Genomic DNA, 11,320 nt, shown 5'->3' on the forward strand with positions numbered 1-11,320 from the left:
CTTTTTTAATCAAAAATAATTAAAATATTTTTTTTTATGTTTCACCAATCTCTTCACTTAAAAAGAATTTATCGAAATATTGTAATTGAAAAATCAAGCACTATGAACAACGATTTCCCCTCCTGAATAATAAATAGTACCAGAACTGATTGGGCAAAGAGTGTTTGGGATCATTGACCGTAGCCTCGTTGTTCAACAATGTTTGCCTAATCAGGAGAGCATGTTTCTTTGGTCAAAGAAAATGACGACTAGAAGCAAGCATTCAAACTCTCCTTGGTCTCCAAAGACTAATAAAATAACAAGCGAGGTCAAAGACTCAAAGCCCTTCCAGTTCCACCACGTAAAAGGAAACTATTGGCTTCAAGCCTGCAAAGCTTCAGCACATACAGTATTACACTCACGGCAAATTTACTAGCTCAAATTTCAACTCTGCCTAAAGCATAAAGGGAAAGGATTGCCATATCACCCAACCATGCCGCTGAAAAAGAAATGTGCAGATAAAGGTTCTTTTGGGGTTGAAAGGAAAACCGAAATGACTATTCACAACTAATTTTAAAGCTTGTAAATTTGGACGCCATGTTTGATTGTTTGTTAGTTTGGTTATAATCAGTGACGGGGATTTTGAAATTTGAAATGCCTTTAAAAGTTGCTTTCTAATTGGTGTCAAAGGATTAGCCTTTTCCTCATGCAAAGCTAGCGAGGTTATGCTTAGGATTATCAAAGCTAAACAAATATTAAAGGGTGTGAAATATAACGAAGTTTTTTATATAGGGAGAGTATGTCTATATTTACGGTGAATATACAAGTGTTTTTAAACACTAAAATTATATTTTTTTATAATTCAGTAATACTTTTTTTAGTAATATTTAAAAAACCATTGTATACAAGGAGAGTATATCTATGTTTACGATAATTATGATAGTTATACAAGTGTTGTTAAACATTAAAATTATATTTTTTATATTTTGGTAATACTTTTTTTAGTAATAATTAAAAATGTTAAATAATTAAAAAATATTATTTAAATTTTAACAATTTTTTAAAGTACCATAATTACTGTAGCTACTGTAACATAAATATCCTATATTGCATCTTCTATATAATTATTCCGCCAATATATTGCTAATAGGAGTATTTATGATCCGGTTCCATTCAAAAATTCAGTTCGAATTCATCTACTTTGAGACTAATTTTGTCCAATTTTATTATGATCCGATAAGACCCGAAGTTTCAATAAATGTTTCTATGATTCGATAAGACCCAAAGTTTCAATAAATAATCCTGCTAATTTATTAAACGATTTGGACCACTCAGATCCGACCCATTGAACCTGTATAAAAAAATGCATTTTATTTTCATGAGACTTTGAATATATATTTTGACGTGCAATTGACTAATTATTATTATGAGATTTTAAATTATTATTAAACTCTAAATTATTATTACATGAAGTGTTATGAAATAATTATTTTCAAAAATTTAAAAGTTCAAAAATATAAAATTCAAATTTTGGTGATGTCGGAATCTAAGACCAAATAAAAATTTAAAAAATACATCCAATCATTAAAAATAGATCCAATCATTTCATTATTTAGGACCAAATTAAAATCAAAACTAAACTCACTTCACCCGGCCCAAACTCTGCCCCATCTGCTGCTGTGCACCCCTAACTGCTAAATGCTAATAGCATAATACACATTTTCATTTTCATTTTCTCACCATTGAATAAGATGTGGACCCATCTTATGTGGATCCCACACTATCCAAGAGCGGAAAATACTTTTGGCTCAGTGTATGAGGTAGGATGACACAGATAATACATCTAATGAAACTAACATCATAAAAGTATAAAACTCATCATCTAAGGGAAAGAAAGCAGGCAGTAATATTTTGCTGTAAAACTTTCAAGTTTCAACCTCATCATCATGAATGTTAAAATAAAAGATCTCTTCCCAAGCCAGAAGGAGACATATGCATCTCAGTGTCTGACCTGTTGGTTCGCAAAATTTAACTATAACATCATAACACTCACTAGTAGCCCACCCACCCCTCGAAAAAACAAAAAAGAAAACAATGTAGGGGAAGCCTGTCAAAACGTTGAAACCGGTTGTACACATCATCAGAACTATAATTCAAACAAGAAACCTCTGAAATCATCACTGACTTTAGATTTTTTATTTACTAATTAATTCATAATTAACCTATTATATCATATATATAGAGAGAAATAGTTATAGATATGGATATGGATATTACTTTACTTACAGAGAAGACTGCAAGGAATAAGTAAACTTAAACTACTTTGGTAATCATCTAAACTAAACTTGCCACCCTGCATACCCAAAGCTAGTGCTAGGAAGTAACACACAAAACAGCTACAAAAAGGAAGAAGGACAAAAAGAACCTAGCATATATGTTATCATATAACTGCTGGGTCTTCTTTTCCCAACTTAGACATGTAATTTCCTTCTGTCTTTACACAAATTCTGCGCATTTATACCTCCATTCCTGGTACCAATTTACCATGCCTCCCCCAAAACCAAAACAGCTTTCGCAAGAAGCTGCAAACCACTCCCCCGCAGCTTCTTTGTTACCTCTGCAATCAAGAAAGAAATGACCAACCACCAAATAACTAATCAATTTTCTCGTCCTTGCAAAATCACAAAAATTCACAATCATATTTCAAACCCTCCACACAGCATGCTTTGCGGGTCGCAACCACAAAATGCATCCAAATAATAATAATAATAATAAATAATAATGATAATAATAATAAAAAGAATAAGAAAAAGACAGAACCTTTGCCGGAGCATCCGCCACCCTGTACGCTTCGGCAGTAACCCCTACCAGCCATAACCCAGGGAAAACACACTGAAATTTAACAAAAAATTAAAAAAATAGATTAAATTTAGTAGCAATAAAACGGAACAGTTACTTCACCTATCTAAATAAAACGAGAAGGATGCATTGGTAGTATTGTATTTGGTATCGAATAGTGTCCGTACATCCATTTGTTTCTGAACGTTCTTGGGCCTCTTCCTGGGCCTTCTCGCGGGCCTGGACCCAGTCATTATGAAGATGTCCTCCTCGATTTCTTCCCTCGAAAGCGCGATCCAGAACTTCCTCTTCTCCGACGAGCACTGTCCCTCCCTCGCCGCTGCCGGCCCCGCCATCGCTGCCATCATCCCTCTCAGCCTCATTGACTTCCCTCCCTCCGCGTTCGCCGCTTCCACTCCTTCGCCATTCCCGCTCCTCGACGTTCCACCCGTAACCGCCGGCGCCGTCTGCTTCCTCGGCCTCAGGTTCCACGGCTTCTGCACCGCCTCCTCCGCCCCGGCCGCTTCAGCTACCTCGGTTTCATGCTTCTTCTCCTCCTCGTCTTCGGCCTCATGCTCGTTATTGGTGTTGCTGATGTTGGTATGAAGTGGAGGAGTGTGGTTTTTGTTTTGGTTTTGGTTGTGGCTGTTGCTGTGGTGATTGGAAGGGGAAACAGCATAGCGGTTAGTCCTCTGTGGTCGCGATCCGACACGTGGTAGGCGGTTATCGGAGTCAGAGTCATGCTCGTGATCGGAGACAGGGCGGCGGAAGCGGTGGTGGTTGTTGGAGGTGGTGGCGTGGTGGCTCTTGGCAGTGCTGGTACCTCCCCATTTCAGAAACGGTAAAGTGAAGTTGTGCAGAGGCTGAGACTTCAACGGCGCTGTAGCCATTCACACACGTTTTCTCTTCTTTGTTTCGCCAGTGAAGAAGAAGAACGACAACAGTTGGTTGAAACTCGAAACGCTGTCGTATAGAAGGTGAAAAGTGAAAAACCCTAGCTTAAGGGGGGGGGGAAATTGAATGAGGGGATGGTTGTAGAAGAAATTTTTTGTGCTGAAGAGAGTTTGGCCTTCAATGAATGCATATGCCTGTAAGTAATATAAGGCCACAAAAGGGGGTGTGTGGTTATTTGTGACTTTGTGTGAGGATTTCCTAATTATGAGTTTTGATTAACCTTTGGCCGCCTATAGTCCTAGTTATTTTCAGTTATTGCCTATTTAAAAAATTATGACGCTAACAAAATAATTCTCGAAAAATTTTAAAATTTGACAAAAATACCTAAACCTAATAATCTAATACATTGGAATGCTGAGATGACAAACTCTGTTAAGTCTTCTATTACCTAAATTTTTTATTTTTTAAAATCAATTGATATGTAAAAAAATCTGATTATGCCCCCAAATTAGTCCTTAATATGAATATCCTAATTTCTCTATTGATAGTATCTCTAATTTTCAGAGAATTACCCAAAATCTAAAATTTGTAATATAAGAAGAATGTGTGGTTCAAAGTCTCCTGTTGAGTTTGAAGAACTAACATTTTATAGATTTTTTTTGGTGTCTAAACAAGGAAAGAAACAAAGCAAAAACTATCCTAAATCCGAGCGGATGATTCGTTGGAGATCAACACCAGGCTCAGACCAAATAATATGATTAGAGTTACTCTTGGCACCATATTTAGCCATCCAATCCGCAGCTCTATTTGCTTCTTGGGGCACCCATTCAACGTGAACAAGCCAAGGACGAGATAAAAGCTCCTGAATCTTGTGAACCAAATCTGTTATTTCAAATGAATACCCACTTGTAAGCTCATGCATGATGGGCAGAATGTCAAGGCAATCCGTTTCACATATAATATCCTGCAAACTGTAATCCCAAGCTAAAACCAGCCCCCTCCAAGCAGCAAATAATTCACATCTGATTATAGACTAAGGGGGAATGCTTCCAGAGCAGCCCGAGATCCAATCTCCCTTAGAATCTCTAATAATACACCCAAATCCCGCTAAATTTGAATCCATATACAAGCTTGCATCACAATTAACTTTAAAACCATTGCCTACCGGTGGTTCCCAACTTTTTTTGTTGCTGCAGGCCACCACTTCCACTGTGGCTCCAACTCAGTCAAACTAGGATATCTCAGACCACAAATAAACTGCTTAATCTCGTGCGGAATAGACGTGGTAAGACTATCAACCTCCCAAGACACCCCTTTTTCACAAGTCAGCCACCATGAAATCTGATTCAGAAATATGTACATAAGGAACAAGGTTGCAAAGCTTACCAAAAGGAGTCCACTCATCATACCAAACTGATTTGTGGACATCTCCAATATTCCAATGAAGCCCTTCCTTGAGATGCTCATAGGCACTAACAATGTTCTTCCAGGTAGCCGATGAAGAATTTCTACTGTTTTCGTTCATACCAGATTGATTCCTGAGATATTTATGCTTCAGAACCTGCACCCATAACTTCTCACTATTATTTAGACAATCCCATACCAACTTTCCCATAAGCACCATGTTAGCACAGGAAGTATCCCTAATACCCAATCCTCCTGCCTTTTTAGGAGTTATGGCGACCTCCCACCTGACCAGAGGCAGCCCTTTTCCAGTGGCTTGGCCTTTCCACAAGAATTGTCTCATCAAGGAATCAATTTTATTACATGCATACTTCGGGAGAAGAGAAATTTGCATTTCATAAACTGGGATAGAGGCCATAACCGATTTAACAAGACAAAGCCTCCCTGCCTTATTCAGTAGGCGTCCTTTCCAACTGGAGAGCTTCCTCAAAATTTTTTCAATAATCTCCTGAGCCGTCTTCCTGGAAGCTCTGACATGACCGATGTTAATTCCCAGGTATTTACCCAAATCATTGCAGAACCGGATGTTAGAGACCCCTGAGAGAACCCCTTTTCTCCTCTCCGACACCCTCTTGGAACACTGGGCCTTTGACTTATGAAGATTTACCTTTAAACCTGACGCTTTAGAAAACAAGTCCAAACAATGCATGACCTCTATTACTTGAGCTTTTGATGCCTTACAGAAAAGCAAAAGATCATCTGCAAACATCAAATGAGAGAGTCGTGGTCCATTCCTAGAAACCGCAACTGGGTTCCACAAACCTTGGGAAACTCTATGAGAGATAAAGCAGGCAAGCATTTCCATACAGAGTACAAATAGATAAGGAGACATAGGATCTCCTTGCCTCAACCCTCTCTTCGGATTGAAATTTTGGAGCCTGTTCCCATTCCACAAAACTGCCAACAAAGAGGAAGTCACACAATTCAATATAAGATTAATGGTAGCCTTTGGAAACCCAAACCGGACCAAAGTAGCTTCCAAAAAATGCCAGTCTACCCTGTCATAAGCTTTTTCCAAATCAATCTTGAATGCCATGGTCCCTTTTTGAGACTTGGTGTTCCTCATGAAGTGCATAATCTCCTGAGCAATGATAATATTCTCTGTGGTTCCTCTTCCTGGAATGAACCCTCCTTGCAAAGGACCAATGATCTCCGACAGGAAAGGTCTGAACCTGTTAACTAGAACCTTTGTGACAATTTTATAAATTACATTACATAAGCTAATAGGCCGAAACTCCCGTAAGGAAGAGGGAACTTCCACTTTAGGAATTAGAACAATGAGAGTATCGAAAATAGCCGCATTCAGTGACTCACCCTCAAAGGCTCGCTTGACCAGTCCACACACATCGTTGCTAAGAAAGTCCCAGAACTCTTTGTAGAAAATTGCTTGAAATCCATCTGGCCCTGGGGCTTTAAACGAACTCATGGTCATCACAGCTCTTTTAACCTCTTCAGATGTCACCGGTTCCACTAGGGGTTTCAGAGATGTTTATTTTCTAGGAAGATTAAACTTTATATTTATTTTTTTATGCATGAAAAGACCTTTTCACGACAAATCATAAATAATTGAATTCCAATTCCTTGGCAATTCAATTTATCTTTAATCAATCGTCAATTCTTTGGTTAACCAATTAAGAAAAGAGGTTTAGCACAATACTGATTTAGTTTAGAATAATATTCAAAAATAATTCTAGGTGTAACACTCTACCCATCAAAGCCTTATGCCTAAGTCATAATTCAATGAGGGTTTGGTGCTACGACACAAGGCTGAGATATAAATACTTATGTATAGAAGGAGATATTAAATTAGAAGCTTGTAAAGGGATTTAAGCTCCGGATAAAGAGACAATTCGTCATTTGTTCACACTTGATAACATACATCAGTGATAATGAAAGATTGAGTGTCGGTCTAGAATTTCTCTTATAGAAATAAGAACTTCGGTGTAAGCATAGCTCCAAACCAACAAACAATTCTCACATCAAAAATTTTGGTTGTCACATGTACAAACCCCAATGAAAATTAACCGAAGTATTTAAACCTCGGGTCGTCTCACAAGGAATTACAATGAAGTGGTCAATTATTGGCTATGAAAATGCAAGGGGGGTTTGATTTTATAGTTTGACAAGAAAAGTAACCAACAAGAAAGTAAATGATAAGAACTAATAAAATAAAGGAAAAGAACTCTTGTGGTGATTTTGGTTGGCTTGGTAGTTGTTGTTGTTGAAGTGAGAAGAAGAGTTGTTCCATCTTTGGTTTTGATTGCTCCCTTATGCATTATCCCTCCACCTTTGATTTTGATTATTGCTATGAGAGTAGTTGTTTTGGCCTTGAGGGGGGTAGGGTGGACAGTTGTTATAATTCACATTGGCTACGGCAAGGGCATACTCATCTTGAATTTGGTGGCATTGATCGGTGTAATGTGTGGTGCTAGAGCATAAACCACAAATTCTAGGAGGACCTTCAAGTTGAGCAACTTGGGGTGGGGCTTGGATGGCTTGGATTGAGTAGAATGCCTTTTGTTCTTTTTGAATCTCCATAACGATATTGGTCATATCCCCAAGCACCTTGGTTAAGCTTGTTTCGGAAGGGGATGCTTCCGCCACACCCTTGAGAGGGTTGCTCCTTACTCTTACATGTTGTGTAGCCTCGGCAACATCATTTATCAAGCTCCAAGCTTCTCCCGCCGTCTTATTTTTGGAAAGGGAACCACCACTAGCGGCAGTGAGCAATCTTCTATCTTCCGCACAAAGACCTCCGGTAAAGTAACTGATAAGCAAATGAGTGTCCAATCCATGGTGTGGACAAGATTCCAATCGCCTCTTGAACCTAGTCCAATACTCATACAAGCTTTCTTGGTCCTTTTGCATTATACCCGAGATTTCCTTTCGGATATAGTCAGTCTTCTCCGGCGGGAAGAACTTGTCTAGAAACTCTCTTCTCAAGAAATCTCAAATGGTCACAATCTCATCCGGTTGCGAATAAAACCACGTTTTCGCTTGCCCTTCAAGGGAGAAGAGAAAGGCAAAAACCATAATAGCCACCTCATCGGCTCCATGTCTTTGAGCCGTGGAACAAGCAACTTGAAAATCGCTTAGATGTCGGATGGGGTCTTGACCCGAAAGCTCATGATACTTGGGGAGTAGATTTATCAAGCTATTCTTCAATTCAAAGTTTGGTTCGAGATTAGGATACCTTGCTTGCAAAGGTTGGAGTATGATATCCGGAGCTCCTTGCTCATGCAAGGTAATTCGGCGTGGCTCCACCATATATTGTTCACCTGTGGGATGCAAAGATGTATTAGTGATGCCAACAGAAGAATAGGAAGTAGCAGACTCCAAGTCACTCTCGGTACCGTCTAGTAGTTCGGTGTGCTCCTCAAGAGGGGTCGAAGTACTAGCCGTATAGTCCAACCGCCGTCTAGCTTGCCGAGTGTGTAACAAAGTTCTTTCAATCTCAAGGTCAAGCTCGGCTAAACTAGAGTTCGGTTGAGACCGAGTCATCAAACTTGGAAGTCATAGCACATGCATAAAAGAAATCTAAACTACAACCAAGTATTGAAAGCGAGTAAACTATCGACACTATTCACATAACCAATATCAAGGCATACGTTACAAACATTTCCCGGCAACGACGCCAAAAATTCGATAAACAAAGACTATCGTCGGTAAAGAATTTCACAAAATATTCGCGTTGCAAGTATAGCCCTCAACCGACAAATGATCCTCGAATCAAATTTTAAGGGTTTTGGTTGTCACAAAGTTCAACCCCAACAAAAGTAACCAAAGTATTCAAACCTCGGGTCGTCTCACAAGGAATGGGCAAACATGTGCATCAACATTGATTAGAATTCCGGGGTTAGAATTCATGATTAAGAAATTAAACTAATAGACCTAACAAGCAAGAAATCTTAAAATGCAAGAAATTAAATCAAGTAACTAAAACAAAGCGTGAGCGATTCCAACTAATAAGAGAACATTCAATATGATTCTACTATAAAACTAAACAAGTAATTATAACTAGGATTAAGCAATTGAGATTTTTGGGTTTCAAATATGAATAATAAAAGTAACTCTTGGCTAGGCAAAGGACTTGGGATCACTATCCTTGTCTAATAACTAAATCTTGACAATTGTGAGGAACCAAGCTCATTAAGTTTACTTCTATACTTGAAGTATATCAAATGGCTTGGTCAACATCAATCCATAAGCCCTAACCTAGCTACTAATTAACTTAGTAGTAGGCTAGTATCAATGGTTATCAAATTGACCACTAAGGGTTCTCAAATCACCAAATTCATTAGACCCAATGACTCAAGTTTACCCAATTCCCTTAGCCTAGGCCAACAGTAAATAAAACTACTCCATATTCAAAGGAAATATTTCATCAAACACATGGTAGACATCAACAAAAGACATACTCAAATTGCAATTAAATTGAAAATTATAAGGACCAATAACAATTATCCATAAAGAACAACTCAATTAACACTACTAGTCATAGAAAACATCAATGTACTCATAGAATTCAAGATCTACAATATCCATAACATGAGTGGAAAATTGGAAAATAACAAGATAACATAACTCAACACAAGATCTAAGCAAAATTATACTAGAGAATTCAAATTAAGTAATCATAACTAGCAATTAACAAAATTCAATTCAGAAATTCAGCAATGGGAGATCAAAAGCAAACTAGATCTAGAGGAGAGTAAGAGTTTCTCTCTCTAGAAGAACAAGAACAAAAAACTAGCAAAAATTGTGTCTAAGTGTGTAATGGATGATCCCCCTTTTCCCCTTGAGTTCCTGGGTCTTTTTCATGCAGAATCAGCTTGAATTTGGGTTTGCTGAGCCTCAGAAATCGCCAGGCACGATTTCTTTAATGAGGTCACGTGTTGCTCATCACGCGTACGCGTCATGTACGCGTGCGCGTCGCTTGAATTTCCCGATCCACGCGTACGCGCCAAGCACGCATGCGCGTCGATGGAGATTTCGCCAACCCGCACGGATGCGCCATTCTTCACGCGCCATATCCAGCTTCCTGCACCCACGCGTGCGCGTGAGGTGCGCGTGCGCGTCACAGCTGATTTCCCAAAATCCAATTCTTCATGTTCCTTCCACTTGTGCATGCTTTCTTTCTCTCTTCTAGGCCATTCTTGCTCTATAAACTCTGAAATCACTCAACAAACATATGACGGCATCGAATGGTAATAAAAGAGGATCAAAATATGGCAATTTTAAGGCAAAAGAAGCATGTTTTCTATCACGAAGCAATATTAGGAAGAGAACACAAAACCATGCAATTTATGTGAATAAGTGTGGAAAATATTGACAAAACCCCCCCAAATTCTACACAATATAAACCACAAAATTGGAGTTTATCAAACCTCCCCACACTTAAACCAAGCATGTCCTCATGCTAAAAATAAAAAGACCAAAGATCATGGGAGGAAAGGGTTCATGAAGTGCAAAGTACCTAAATGAATGCATGCAACTAACGTAAAGGTATCTACCTACTTGGTCAAGGGTAAATTCATCCTCCAAGAATGCATATGAGCATATAGGGCTAAGGTGACATGTAGTTCATGAATCCTACTAATTTGAACATCAAAATGAAGTACATATAACTTGCGAGCCGAACGCTTGTGAAAGCCGGGAACAAGGAGTTGAGCATTGAACCCTCACCGGAAGTGTATCCGCTCTAGTCGCTCAAGTGTATAGGGTCGATTCACTCAATTCTCTTCTACTCATGCTTTCTAAGATTTGTTTTTCATCTAACAATCAACAATTATTCAATGCATGCATACATTCATCATGAGGACTTATTCATACGTTGTAATGGGGCTAGGGTAAAGGTAAGGATGTATATGGTCAAGTGAGCTTGAAATTTGAATCTTTGATTAACCTAAGCTCTCACCAAACACATATGACAACCTATACAATTCTAATACAATTCTAATACAATACCTAGCTACCCATGATTCCCAATTTTTCACATGCTCATGCATTCTCTTTAATTCGCATTCGATATGCATTGTTATTGTTACTTTACTTTGGGACATTTTTGTCCCCTTTTTATTGCATTTTTTCTCTCTCTCTCTCTCTCTCTCTCTCTCTCTATATATATATATATATATATATATAT

At 38.5% G+C, this 11,320-nt stretch overlaps 1 protein-coding gene across 2 annotated transcripts; it reads right to left on the minus strand.

The window, feature by feature from the left end:
• LOC107617799 lies at positions 2,085–4,011 on the minus strand. Of its 2 annotated transcripts, none has more exons than XM_021120697.1 (3): positions 2,941–4,011; positions 2,800–2,871; positions 2,085–2,596 (listed from the first exon to the last, which is right to left on the minus strand). In XM_021120697.1, the coding sequence occupies exons 1-2, from the start codon at positions 3,705–3,707 to the stop codon at positions 2,844–2,846; spliced, it is 795 nt and encodes a 264-aa protein (XP_020976356.1). In that variant the 5' UTR covers positions 3,708–4,011; the 3' UTR covers positions 2,085–2,596; positions 2,800–2,843. The 2 variants fall into 2 exon arrangements, with proteins under 2 accessions (XP_020976356.1, XP_016175157.1); XM_016319671.2 differs by having other exon boundaries at positions 3,006–3,999.

The sequence above is a fragment of the Arachis ipaensis genome, chromosome B01 (assembly GCF_000816755.2).
Source record: "Arachis ipaensis cultivar K30076 chromosome B01, Araip1.1, whole genome shotgun sequence".
Lineage (NCBI taxonomy): Eukaryota > Viridiplantae > Streptophyta > Magnoliopsida > Fabales > Fabaceae > Arachis > Arachis ipaensis.

Bases quoted from the DNA above. Each gene is read 5' to 3' on its own strand.
- LOC107617799 (XM_021120697.1), bottom strand. From the start codon at position 3,707: ATGGCTACAGCGCCGTTGAAGTCTCAGCCTCTGCACAACTTCACTTTA. The intron at 2,872-2,940 runs GTGAAGTAACTG...GTTAAATTTCAG, and splicing joins TTCTCGTTTTATTTAGATAG to TGTGTTTTCCCTGGGTTATG.